Here is a 13,857-nt window from a genome sequence, read left to right on the forward strand (position 1 = left end):
TGTGTGTGTGTGTGTGTGTGTGTGTGTGTGTGTGTGTGTGTGTGTGTGTGTGTCTGTCTGTCTGTCTGTCTGTCTCAGGCTGGCCTTGAGCCCACAGTCCTCCAGCCTCAACCTCTTGACTACTAAGGATTATGGCCATGTACCATCATACCTCACTTAAAGTGTTTTGGTTTTGCCTTTTGTTCTATTGGGAGTTGAAACCAAGGCCTGTGCTTGTCAAACAGGCACTCTGTGCCCTATGTGTACTCTGGATCCCCAGCCTAAAAATTCTCATGTAACAAACAGAGGTGATAAATTGATGTTGGAAGAGCTCTAAGGAGGCAAGGGTAAAATCTCTGCCCTCTCTTTACCTTTGCATAATTTAAAACCCACAAGATGTGACTTGAGAAGGGGTGAGGGGAGATTTTCTTTAAAAAGTTAGCAGTTTCTGTTAGAGGATCGTTGCAGAGAAGCACTGTCCAGAGAGTGGAGGGTCCTTGGAGCAGGGCATTTCTTCTTTGAGAAGGCAAGATTAATCTGGCAGAGGGAGACAGAATTGACAGAACAGAAGCTAGAGGTCACATAGGTGAGACAAGCAGTTCAGTGTCAAGTGAAGCTGGAGACAATGGTAAGAAAGGGAAATGGTATGTGTGCGTGTGTGTGTGTGTGTGTGTGTGTGTGTGTGTGTGTGTTGGGGGGACCTGGGTGAGAGACAGTTCTAGGGTTCCAAGGTAGAAAACCGTGAGAGTGGGGCTAGAAAGATGGCTCAGAGGTGAAGAGTGCTTGGTGCTCTTGCAGGGAAGCCCAGTTCCAATTCCAGCGCCCCTGTTAGGTCACAGCCACCTGCAACCCCAGTGCTAAGAGGGCCGACTGCAGTTGTCTTCTGTGGATGACACTGTGTTAACACGCATGCATGCATGTGTACATACACACACACACACAGACCTCTAATTAAGAATAACAAAAGTGAGTCTTTTTTTTTTGTTGTTGTTTTTGTTTTTTTTGGTTTTTTTGGTTTTTCGAGACAGGGTTTCTCTGTGTAGCCCTGGCTGTCCTGGAACTCACTCTGTAGACCAGGCTGGCCTTGAACTCAGAAATCCGCCTGTCCCTGCCTCCCAAGTGCTGGGATTAAAGGCGTGCGCCACCACCGCCCGGCAAAAGTGAGTCTTTAAAAGGAGAAAACGCTGCTGTTATAGGAACAGCAATTTTGACTTGTCAGGCTCCTGTTTGTGTCCAAGTGTCTTTAGACATCCCGAGTCCTTTTCCCAGGAGGGATTGACAGTGACAGAAGTGAGCTCACATATCTCTTGGCAGGTGACTAAATGCATTTGTTGTGTTGTTTCTCCAACAGAGTTTTAGATTTGGTGTGGAAATAGCCTATGTGGGAGCTACCATTTTGGATGTCTGCAAGAGAGTCAGGAAGAAGACGTTGGTTGGAGGGAACCATCAGAGTAAGGCTTTCCGTTGCACTTCTGCCTTTTTTTTTTTTTCCTCACCAAAGCTACTTGTGGTCTATACATTGATTTGCATGGACTTTGTGCTTTCTTCTCAAGGTGGCATAAGAGGTGATGTAAAGGGACAAGTGGCTCTGCTGTCCAGGACCAATGCCAATGTGTTTGATGAGGCTGTCCGGGTAACAGAAGGAGAGTCACCTGCAAGGATACATTTGATCGGGGTAAGAGTAAATTTGTTGATAACGTAAATAAATTTCATGCACATAAAGAGTACAGAGACCAGGCCCAGGAAAGAGCTAGCTCCATTAGGGTTTCCTACAGAAGAAACTCTCTGGGTTTTGAATTCTTCTCCCTGGGCCACATTGTGACAAGACACTCTGATTGTGCTAGTGAAACGATCCTGTGGAGTGAGCCCCAGGATGAAAGAACTCTGCTTATATGTGACTGTGCAGGGAGGCGTCTGGCCCCCAGGGGTCTTGTGAGTGTTGTTGACTGTTAGTGTAAGCACAGTTACCTGAAACGTAGCGTTGACTGCCTGGCTCTCACTCCGGCTCCATAGCTAAGGTGTGTGACGGGGACAGGTCGCCTCTACGTGCCTCCTCTCCATCTCCACATAAAACACTGCCATGCCTCTGCCTGTCTCATCGACAGCTAAAATGAAACGACGTTTGTGCTGTATTAACTTGGAAGTTACATGGTTAAAGGATGTCTCTGGAAAAATATTTCTGAGGGCCTACTATGTGTTAAGTACTCAGTAAAATATTAAATCATAAAATATCTTTTTCTTTTGTTTTAAAGTAGATATTACATAGAAATTTGGGCACCAAAAGGGGAAAAAATCACATATAATTCCAGTATTTCCTAAAAATTTTGCTAGTTATTTTTGTCTTTGTCCTTGTAAGTGTGTATGTTTGCATAACTGCTGTTATGGTATACATAAAAGTACTGTTATTTTTCACTCAGCATGTCAGTTTATTTGGGCATTGTACTGATGCTTTTCATATTTCAGCTAGTAGTCAGAATTTAGCCATTTTTATGGTTGAACGATGATAGTAATTTTGGAATATCATCCATGTTGGAAATGGATTGTGTTATTCTTCCTCTTCTACAACCATGGCTACTTGTGACATGTGTCATGGCGCTAAACCACACACTTGATGTAAATTACAGTGTACACTGTTAGTGTTAGATCCATGACCCTCACCAAAAGAGAACTCGTTAGGAATGGAGCCCTTGTCACAGCTGTCTCCTGCGCTAGGCATGGGTCTCTGTGAGTGCTAGAGTCACAGTCAGTACCCAGAAGGAGCTTCTTAGGTAGAACAGGGACAAACCCATGGCCCAGTCAGGACCTTTCCTTCAAGAGTTGTTGATAATGTAAATAAACTTCATGCACATAAAGAGTACAGAGACCAGGCCCAGGAAAGAGCTAGCTCCGTTAGGGTCTCCTGCAGAGACCAGGCCAACAGACACTCTAGTTGTTTATCATAAGAAACAGACACTCTAGTTGTTTATCATAAGAAACAGACACTCTAGTTGTTTATCATAAGAAACAGCGATGAGTAGCTTGCCTGCCAGCTCTGTTATCAGCTGTGTCCATGCTCTAGACATTGTGCAGTATGAAAGGCACACTGAGCTTGCCTTTGTATTGATGACAAAACAGTATACAGTGTGGGCTTTCCTTTCTAAGGCATTGATAGAGTTTGAGGCAACAGCTTGCTGCTCTGTGCTTTCTCTCTGTGTGCTGTGGCCATATTTGAGATCTGTTTCTAAGAAATCATCTCATTTCACGATCTCATCTCTGGATTTGTTTTATTTTAACGAAAAGCAAACAAAACAAAAATTCCACTGGAAAATGTTTTTCAGGGGATTAAATCGTTTGGATTGGACAGAATCATTGACATTTGGACCCTTCTTCAGCCAGAGGAAGAGCGGAGGAAACGTGAGTACTGGCTTGGGAAAGCAGCACTCAGCCAGGGTTCAGGGGGCGGGGCTGGGCCTGAGTCAGAGTCTTCTTCCTCTGGGAAACTGGATTTGCTCTTCTCCCTTCTGGGGCCTGTGTTTAGAAGTACTGACAGGTACCTCCAGCTCCTCCTCAGTGGTCTCATTAGTTGCCAGTGTTGGTCCTCAGCCACTTCCCTTGCATTCTTCTGCCTGTCTGGGCAGCTGTACACTCTATCACTTCTATCTGGTACTTTTCCTCCTTGGACTGAACTGTTCAAATCTCTGTGAAATTGATGAGATTCTTAAGCATATGGCTTGTGATACTCTATTATAATAGAGGACAAAGAGGCCACTGTACTGATTTGATCATGGAATACAGTGAGTGATCATTTCACCTGATGTGTTTCCTCCTTAGGAGACCTCATCATTAAAGACAGGTTCATCAGAAGATGGGTGCATAAAGAAGGCTTCAGTGGCTTCAAGAGGTATGTGACTGCTGCAGAGGACAAGGAGCTGGAAGCCAAGATCGCCGTAGTTGAAAAATACAATATCAGGATTCCAGAACTGGTAGAAAGGATAGAGAGATGCCACATAGAAGATTTGGATTTTGCAGGTAAGGAAAGTGGCTTTTGCCCTCCCTCCAAGAGGAGGAGTAGATGGTCTCTTGCAGTATCTCTGCATCTGTGGCTGGCAGAGCCGTGCTCTAAGAGAAAGGCCCGATCTTCATCCCCAGCACCATGTTACATAATAAGTAAGGAGGCCGAGCAGGTCTTTTCCCACTGGTGCTTTTTATGTCTGTTCCACTTTCAAGTCACTGGAATAGAATTTTCTAGACCTAGCTCTGCCATTGTGTAACTTTGGACAAGCTGCACAGCCATCTTCTATGTGTAAAGTGAGCATGGGGTGTGGTACAGTTACTTTGGGCAGACTTGAGTGGCATACTTTTAGGTATTTCTGTGACTAATTTTTTACTTTCTCAGCCCTTCTCCCTGTCCCCTTTTCCTATGCTGGGCCAGCCCTGCAAGGATGCTTTGTCTCCTCTTGGTTCTTTTCCTGTGGGGCTCCCGTCTAACTTGCCGTGTTTGTTTTTTAGAGTACATTTTGGGCACCGTGCACAAAGCCAAAGGGTTAGAGTTTGACACTGTGCATGTTTTGGATGATTTCGTGAAAGTGCCTTGTGCCAGGCATAATCTTGCCCAGCTTCCTCACTTCAGAGTTGGTAAGGACACTGGGATGGTACAGAGCTCCTGGGATGCTTCTGCTTTGTAGCTGGGAGGTGACTGCTTTGGTTTAGATGGGATAAAGTGGCCTCCTGTTCTAGAACAAATTACAATCCCTAGTCCTAAACGTCTGATTTTTAATACTGTGGTTTTAGAGAATTCAGGCCTTGGCAGGGTCTTTCTTTCAGGTGGCTAATAGGTATTAAGTCACGACATCCCTGTGAACACAACTGCCAGTCAGCTTTGGACTTTGCATCATCATATACTAGGTGTCCTAGCCTCATGCAAACTCAAAACAATCGCTTACTTACCAATACAAAAACCTGTGTGTTAGTTACTGTTTACAGTGCTCGGGGTTGAAAAGAGAGTCCTGAATGTTCTGATGCTGTATCTCAGCCTGCAGAGTGCCTGTTTATCAATTTCTGGTTTCAGTGAATTCTTGAGGCTCATTGTTAAAGTCTCTGTACAGTGATGCTTTTGTTTTGATTTTAAATCACAAAATAAAAGCATCTGAAGTTACAAACCAAAAAGCTCTCTTAATATTTACAACTTTTTTTGGACACCTGCTGTGTTGCAATATGGCTTACACCTTGCATAGTCCATCCATTCAGAGTGTACATACAGCTCAATAGCTTCTAGTCTGTTTATAGATTGACTCATCTAGTTTGCTAGGTATTGAGACTTGGAAGTGATAGGTGTGAGGTGGTTGTATAAGTGTGTTATCTTCCTATGCTGTGAGGCAGCATCAGAGTGAACTCATCCAGACAGACACTGTAGGAAAGTGGGAGAGTGGGAGGAGCACAGACCTCAGTTCAGCTCCAGCCTGTGATTAGTAGTGGGGTCATGGTGAGTGACATATCCTCTGTAAACCTCAGACTTACCATCTGCCTCACAGACAAGAAGAAAGGGGAACAATAAACATTAGTATCCATTGGCTCCATTGGACATGTTAATATCCTGTGGGTTCATGGCAGATATTTGAGTAGTTAACACAGCTCTAAGATTTACAGTAGCAAGACTAAGAAGAAACAAGTATTTTCTGTAATTAGTTATTGAGGGTTTTACTTGTTTTTTTTTTTTTTCAATTTGGAGTTTGTAGGAAAACTTTGTATACACAGCAAGGAAACGTTGAGAGGTTTGTAAGGAAGCTAGTGGGGAGATATAAGCATTTGGATGACAAATGAGTTTTGCGGGCAGGCTTTTGATTGTTTGTTCTCCTTTCTTTAGAGTCGTTTTCTGAGGATGAATGGAATTTACTGTATGTTGCTGTTACTCGTGCCAAGAAGCGGCTCATAATGACCAAATCACTGGAGAACATCCTGACTCTGGCTGGGGTAAGAGGACTGGGGAACAGGAGTTACTTTTCTTGTGTTTGAACCACACATGGTTTGTGGGATCAACAGTAGGCCTAAAGAGTCCCCTAAGACAGTCCACTGTGGTAGTGCACGCCTTTAGTCTCAGGCACTCAGGGCAGAGGCAGACTGATCTCTGTGAATTCCAGGCCAGCCTGGGCCACATAGAGAGTTCCAGGATAGCCAGGGCTTGTTAGAGAAACCCTGTTTCACAAAAACAAAACGGCTGGGTGGAAAAAAAATGCTGGGTGGAAAGGAATGGCTCCTTAAATGTACAGAGACAAGGTCACTAGAGTAGGTAGGTTCTAACAAGTGATAAGAGAATGTGAGTTTGGGCCAGACTGTATAGATTTGTTTAAAATGTCGGTGGTTTTCATATATTTCTTAACTCTGCATTTGCTCAGCTAATTCACGTATCCTGTGGGAAAACTGGCAAGTTTGTTTTCTGTAACTACACTTCTCCCTTCTGCTTCTTCTGAAATGGCAGCTGCTTCTAGCAGTAGGCTTTCCAAAAAGAATTCACCCTTCTGGGGAACATGAGTCTTCAGGCACTGGGGCCAAGTCCCATGTGAAGACTGAGAAAGTGAGCTGGTTCATACTCAGTCTTTTCTGTAATTCCCAACCTTTGCCCTCCGTAAACAACTTTCTCTCCTTGTCTTCCTTATCTTCCCTGTCCTGCTTTTCACAGGCATAAGTATAAACAAGTTCAGTCTTACAACCTTGAGTTTGTATTAACAGTTACTAGTGTGCATCTTTCCCTGAACCAAAGATATTTCAGTTGGAAGTTTAAACTGTAATTGTGAAAGCTGTGGGAAGTGCTTTCTCCTTTAGTGTCTCTGTCAGGGTGATAAAACACCATGACAAAACCAGCTTGGGGTGGACTGGGCTTATTTCAGCTTATCCTTCCACACCATAGTCCATCACTGAAGAAAGTCAGGGCAGGACCATGGAGCAGGAGCTACTGCAGAAGCTGTGGAGGAGCTGCTTTCCGGCTTCCTCCACCAGGCCAGCGTGACAACACCCACAGTGAACTGCGTCTTGTACGTCAGTCATCAATCAAGGAAGTGTACCACAGGCCCAGCTAGTAAAGGCATTTTTTCACTGAGGTTCTGTCTTCCAAAATGACTCGGGATTCTGTAAAATAAATAAACCTAGAATTACCCAAGACACTTTTTGATCCCACAGTGTAAGACTGTACAGAAAGCCCATTTACCTGTACTATACCTTCATTCAAGGCAACAATGCAATTTATGCTCCAGAGTCTAAATACTTACAGCTTTGAACCTCACCAACACTTAGATGAGACAGTTACCATTTTTTACTGAGGGACATTCAAAGTCCCAGAGTTCTTAATAGTGGTAGAAAAGACCCCAGATACTCACAGTTGAGTACTGACTGGGTCTCTTATGTGCACCAATCGCCTTCTAGGTACTAGAATTACATTGGTGGAAAGGAGAAACCCCTGTCATATAAGCTGTGTCTAGATTAAAAGGTGGACAAAGAGAATTTCTTTCACATGTTTGGGGAAAGAATGTCAGAGCTTAGAAAGAGAGAGCCTCTACAAGTACATCTTTTATATGACTTATCACAACACAATTATAAGTTGAACATAGTGATGTGTGTCTATAGTTCTTGTATGCAGAAAACTGAGGTAGGAGGATGGCTCTGCACCAGCCTGTTGAATATAGTAAGACCCTGTCTTAAATAACAACAAAGCAGGGGCTGGAGAGATGGCTCAGTGGTTAAGACCACTGACTGCTCTTCCTGTGCACCTGAGTTCAATCCCCAGGAACCACATGGTGAGTCAGAACTATCTATAGTGTGATCTGATGCTCTCTTCGGGCATGTAGTTGTACATGCAGATAAGGCACTCATGTACGTAAAATAAATAAATAAATAAATAAATAAATAAATAAATAAATAAATCTTAAAAAAAAAAAGTTTGTTCTTGCCTTAAAATAGCAATAGAACAGGTATGCAAAAGCCTTTGGCACAGGACCACATTTGACTAGCTTTCATTTTAGTCAGACTTTTACCTTCTATTCCCCATTGTCTTTTCCTTTTAGCCTCTGAGATGGGCTTATTTGGCCATGAGTCTTTCTGTGGAGTTTGAATCAGCTGTATATTTTCTAAAGCCAGCCTTGACCTGTCTCTCACTGCGTATGACAGCCCTCTCATCAGAACTCAGAACCCAAGCCTTTTTTCTTAATCTGAATTCACATTTCCTGTGGCACCTGGGTCACCTCAGCACATTTTCTGTAAAGTATCAGACAGTAAATAGTTTGTGTTTTGCTGGCCACATGTTCTTTGAGAAGCAACTTAGCGCTGCTGTGAGCCACAAGAGCAGCCGTGGGTCAGCCACTTTATGCATGAGTCTGTCTGTCTTCTAGGGAACTTGGTTTACAGAACAGACCTGGGTCTGGATTTTGCCCACTTGCAGTTTGCTGACTCGCAGCCAGTACCCCACACGATTGCAGAGTAGCAGTCTCACTGCAAGTAGTTCCTGTTACACAGTTCTTTATCTGTGTGTGCTAGTGTGGGTGCATTTATGGGGCTTCGGGGGCCTGTCCTTGTGCAGAGGTCCAAAGAGGGCACTGACTCCCTCAGTGTTGGAGTTACAGGCGCTTGCAGGATCCCCATCTTGTCATGTGGCGGCTGGGATCCTAAATGTCCTGTGATGACACAGCAAGTGCTCTTAACCACCGAGTCATGCCGTCAGTCTCTTCTATAACTTGTCATGTGTGTTTTCCTCATAGAATTCCTGTTACCTCAGTGGCTGGACCTTTAACAGACCGCTCTGGCATATGATAGAATAGAAGACTTCCCAATAGAAGTCTTAGGGAGCAGACTAGTCATTTCACACTGTGAGTTAGATAGGACTTTACCTTGTGGAAATCTGGAGACAGTAAGTAAAGTTGAGAAAAGACGACATGCAGGCTAGAGCGGGAGCTTAGTGGGTGAGAGAGCTTGGCCCTGGAGGAATGGATAGCTTAGAAGGGAACCAAAGCTGTCAGCAAGTGTCTACTAATAATGTTCTTGTATGTCAAAAAGACACCACGGATTTGTGCAGCTGCTCTGGGAGGACTTGACAAGACTCTGTAACTTAAGGAGTTTGGGCTGTCAGTTATTGGTACTCAGTTGGAACTGGAGTGTTTGTGTCAGATTTGTTGTTGCTTCATTGAATGCTTAACATACACTAATTACAGAAAGGTGGTTGTGTTTCGGCTCACAGTTCAGAGAGTTCACCACAGTGGGAAAGGTCTATTGCCACAGAATAAGTCACATCTTGTTAGTAAGGTAGCAGAGAAGGTCAGGGCAAGGTCAAGACCTAGATATGACTTGCTTGCTCCAGCTGGTTCCCACCTCTTCCTTTAGACCACCCCCAGGAATGCTACAGTATGGATCCATCTATTTGATTAGAACCTGCAGGATCTGATTGTCTCTAGAATTACCCTCACAGACACACCCAACAGTATGCTTCACTAATTTGTAGTGATTAGGTTCTGTTTCAGTCAACCTGACAGTGAAGACTATCACAGTGCTTCTGTTTCTTCTATTTTTCTGTAACACATAGAAAAGTCCCGTGAGTGAGAGAGTCAAAATAGGGGCCACAGATAGTGAAAATTTCCATAAGTTAACTAGTAGTTAACTAGCAGCTGTGGAGTCACACTTTAGTGGTCAGAGCACATGTGCAGTCTGCTAGAGTGTCTATACTGTACAGAACTCCTCTGGAGCCACCCAACCTGAGATGAAGGGCCCTGGCCTGGTGGCACCTACACTGCGATGGTTAATGCTCTGTTTGCGTGCTTGCTCGCCGTATGCCAGGCTCTAAGCCTCTCATGTGCTGTGGTATTTCCTCTTTATGGTGACAGTGTGCAGATAGAAAGGCTGCAAGCTGCTGGCACACAAGTATGCTGGGTCGGTTTGGACTTTGGTGCTGGGGTTGAACGAGGCCTTGGATACTGTCGGAAAGTGCTGTAACTGAACTATTTCTTCAATGAGGCAACTGTTTCTTCCAGTTCTGAGTTTCAGCTCACCTGGTTTCTAATTTCTGTAGATAAATCTCCTAAGTGTACCTACAGTTTTAGCCCTTGGAAGGGAGAGGCAGGGGATTGAGAGTTCAACCCCACCCTGGACTGCACAGTGAGACTCTATCTCAAAATAATAATGTTGCAGTTCTGGATAGGGACTGTGAATCCAAAAATAGTCCTGAAACGTCATTTTAAATGGTACTTACTTTTTCATGTCTTATCAGTCTGTTTTATAAAAACCTAGCAATGTTACCAAAAAGCCAGTTAGACTGTCTTGAGTGTTGTTTCTTGGCAATGGCATTGAGTCAGGAGCATTAGAAAGTGAGGAAAGAAGACAGTGGCTCTCTGTTGGCTGTCTGATGGTGGGGAAGGTCCTCGGCTGGTGGGGGTTTCAAACAGAAGGCATCAGTATTGTCGTTCATCTTTTTGTCTTTCTCCTTCACAGGAGTATTTCTTGCAAGCAGAGCTGACAAGTAACGTTTTGAAAACAGGAGTGGTCCACTGCTGTGTGGGTCAGTGCAATAACGCCATCCCTGTGGACACCATCCTTACCATGAAGAAACTGCCTATCACTTACGTACGTTCACTAGAGGATTTAAGTCGCTGAAACCCGTTTTATTACTTGTGAGTTTTGTGCCTGTCTAGGTTCTGGAGAGGAAGGCAATGGAGGAGTTTGTGTAATGCTTCCCTGAGAGTTTTTTATATGGAAGCATGGCAGATAGGAGGCCTGCCGTTTTGTCTACGATGGAGTCAGGTTGAATGACAGATACTTCCTGGGTGTGCTAAAGACTGGCAGCATGGGAAATGCAGTTATGATGAGACACTTTGGGGGGGGGCACTTCAGAGGGGAGCCGTTTGCCTGGAGAGCCTGGTTCAGTGTTTCTTTGCTCTTTATCCCTTTCTTATTCTTTGGTGCTAGAAACTGAGTGTGCTAGTCATGGATTCCAGCACTCAGCAGTAGCTCCATCCCCAGTTCTGTATCTCTTGACGGGATGAGGGATGATTGTGTTACTCCTCTTAAGGATGGTGATGGAGTTGACTCTAGATGATAGTGCTGTGTAGGGATAATTGGTGGGTTTGCACAGGAGTGTGAACATCACAGCCACAGTGCATCAGCGTGTTAGCAGACACAACAGTAATTCAGCACTTTTTGGTGGAAAATCTTTATCCTTAGATTGTCCCCTTACCTCTTTTTCTTATCCATCTTTGTAGAGCAACAGGAAGGAAAACAAGGGTGGCTACCTCTGCCACTCATGTGCAGAACAGCGGATCGGGCCTTTGGCATTCCTGACTGCCTCCCCAGAGCAGGTGCGTGCCATGGAACGCACTGTGGAAGACATAGTGCTGCCCAGGCATGAGGCCCTGCTCTTCCTCGTCTTCTGAGGCTGTGACTCCACGTGCTGAAGCAGCTATTCTGGCTGTATTCCTGCTCACAGGAGACTCTGAGTTCAATCACAGCATCTCTGAGGAGGAAGATACCAACCAGAGTTGGACCTGCCATTTCTCTGTTCCTTACAGATAGCCAGTTCCCACTTGCCTGTCCTCCACATGCATCAGGTCAGGGAAGTGGAAGAAGTTCTTTTGATAAAAAATCATTTTATGTATTTAAACTTTTATTACAAGGTTTCAATTAAACAGGCATGGCCCAGTGGCGTGCCATCGTGAAGTCTAGCTTCAGTCCTGTCATTTTTAAGCTTTCTCCTCCTGTCTCTGTTCATGTGATTTTCATGCTGAGGGGTGACACATGAGCAAGCCATAGTGTGTCTTCGTTATTTAGTGTTCATGGAATAAACAGGAAAGTGGCATCATGTTCAGAAGACATGTACATCGTGACAATAGCTGGCTCTCTGAATTTCCCGCTGGTACAGCTGGAGATTAAAAACACTTGCAGGAAAGGTATGGTCAGTAGTCAGTGAGAGGAGGACAGGGTGTCACTGAGGGGGGATGGGAAATTGTTCCTTCATTACTGTACCCGGGGGTATGGGGTGGCTCCTGTGTGAAAGATAAGTTCTTACAGAAACCACCAGCAAGTATACCAGAGCATGGCTGTGTACATCGTCCCTCTGTTTGAGATTAGCAATTCCTGATGCTGGTGTGCGTGGTGGATAAAAGCACATGGCGTCGCCCAAAGAACTGACCATGCTAGCCTCAAGTCAGGCCAAGCAGTGTCCAATGTCTTGCAGCATCAGATCTTAGGGCTCACTCCAGTTAGAGTTGGATGGTATTTTAAGGAAGTCAGAGAAGGTAAAGGCTAGAGTTAGAATGTCAGCAGGATTTGATGGCTGATGGGCTACCCCGTGGATCACCTTACAGATAGTTCTCAGATGACCACCATTGGCATCACCTCATTTTTAAGCCACTCCAGATCTCCAGAGTCAGAGATTTGAGCTCATGTCCTAGCAGGCAGTGATTAGCAAGTCCTACAAATGGTCCTGAGATGTAGATTTTGAGAACTTCTTTTGCTATTAAGACAGTAGAGCCAGTTGTTGGTGCTTAGATGGGTGTGGGGACTGTGATAGAATCTCAGTATGACCCCTGTTCTCAGGCTGGTTTTCCAGGTAGCTGATGTCAGCTTTCATGGATAAAGGGAAAGTGGGAGACAGGTAAAAGCAGTACTGAGTAGGATTGTGGGGCTCATGGAGGAATCCAAGAAGAATCACCCAGAAAGCGTTTGTATGAAGAGTTCTACATTGTTAAAGAACCCCAAGCTAGAAATGCGGGGTTGGGGTTTGCAGTGTGTAGGTGGCAGGTGAGGTAGATAAATCGGAGGGCTTCAGTGAACCCATCCGACAGGAGTGAGGAATGAGAAGAGCGCAAGTCTAAAGCAAGATGGAGGACAAAGGACTTGGAGTAAAGAAAGTAGAAGTGTTCTATAAAGGTGGTGACAGCAGATTTCAGGGAAAGGCCATCACTGTGGGGTTGTCACTGCAGTCGAGATAAGGAAGTTTGAGATAAAGTGGGCATCAGCTTCTTAAAGAGACCGCATGGAATAGTTGAAAGAGGCCCCTAACTGGACACCTGTAGGAATGTCAGCTGGCCAGGCCAATGAGGCTGGGGTATGCTTCTCCCCGTAATCTCAGCAGTACAGGTAATCTCAGCATTATGGAGGTGGAAGCCAGACAAGCACAAGTTCCAAGCCAGCCTGCGCTACATGTGATGCCCCTTTCATGCTAAAAGCTAAGCTGCAGTGAACTTCTGTTCTTATTCTTCACAGCCCTGTAAGATGAGTTCACCGAAGCCCTTCCATTTATGTACCTCACCTACCACCTACACACTGAAACCCATAGCATTGGAGTTTGTGAGTGACACAAAAGCGGGGACAAGCAAGGATTTGGGAGGGAATCCTTGAGGAAACCACAGTGCAGGAGGAGGACAGGGTACCAAGGTAATACCAGATATTCCCGAATAGTGTAAAAGGAAGGAGATTGCTGGAATCTGCAGAAATAGTATTTAAAAAGACAAATCCCGTAAGGGCTGGGATTTCAAATACTGTGTCTATGCTTGGCTTTGTTTTTCATTTGCCTTTTGTAGATATATATTTCAGTGATTCTAGATTTTTTTAAAAAATCGTTTTCTAACATACACTTTCCCACTCTGGATCCTGACAGGCTGACACAGGGACCTAACATGAAGCTTTCTGTCCTGCCTCCCCTATTCAGATGGGCCCACCTTTTAGGATCTGTTCTAACAACCCTACTTTGTAGTTCCAAATTCAGCATCAGGATATTGTGTGCTGTGATTCACCCAAAAGCAAGCTCAAGAGACAGAAAAGTGAGTTTTGCTTTGGAGTGCAGAGGAGAATGGGTAGCAGTTGGGAGACATTAGGATGTTACCATCACAGATGGACATCTGACTGTTAGCATCACAGGTGGACATCTGA

At 44.6% G+C, this 13,857-nt stretch overlaps 1 protein-coding gene across 4 annotated transcripts in view; it reads left to right on the forward strand.

Annotated features, from left to right (window-relative positions):
* Positions 1 to 11,648, forward strand: part of Fbh1 (F-box DNA helicase 1) — a 39,034-nt gene extending 27,386 nt beyond the window's left edge. For 3 of the 4 annotated variants that reach the window (XM_028769872.1, XM_028769873.1, XM_028769870.1), the window contains exons 14-21: positions 1,331 to 1,430; positions 1,533 to 1,654; positions 3,297 to 3,372; positions 3,790 to 3,987; positions 4,468 to 4,593; positions 5,822 to 5,928; positions 10,423 to 10,554; positions 11,190 to 11,648. In XM_028769872.1, coding sequence (XP_028625705.1) covers positions 1,331 to 1,430; positions 1,533 to 1,654; positions 3,297 to 3,372; positions 3,790 to 3,987; positions 4,468 to 4,593; positions 5,822 to 5,928; positions 10,423 to 10,554; positions 11,190 to 11,360 — 1,032 coding nt within the window. In that variant the 3' untranslated portion in view covers positions 11,361 to 11,648. Of the gene's footprint in view, positions 1 to 1,330; positions 1,431 to 1,532; positions 1,655 to 3,296; positions 3,373 to 3,789; positions 3,988 to 4,467; positions 4,594 to 5,821; positions 5,929 to 10,422; positions 10,602 to 11,189 lie in introns of all 4 variants that reach the window. The other variant, XM_028769871.1, reaches the window with a different exon arrangement.
* The last annotated feature ends 2,209 nt before the right edge of the window (positions 11,649 to 13,857 follow it).

The sequence above is a fragment of the Grammomys surdaster genome, unplaced genomic scaffold (genome assembly GCF_004785775.1).
Source record: "Grammomys surdaster isolate TR1022 unplaced genomic scaffold, NIH_TR_1.0 194, whole genome shotgun sequence".
NCBI lineage: Eukaryota > Metazoa > Chordata > Mammalia > Rodentia > Muridae > Grammomys > Grammomys surdaster.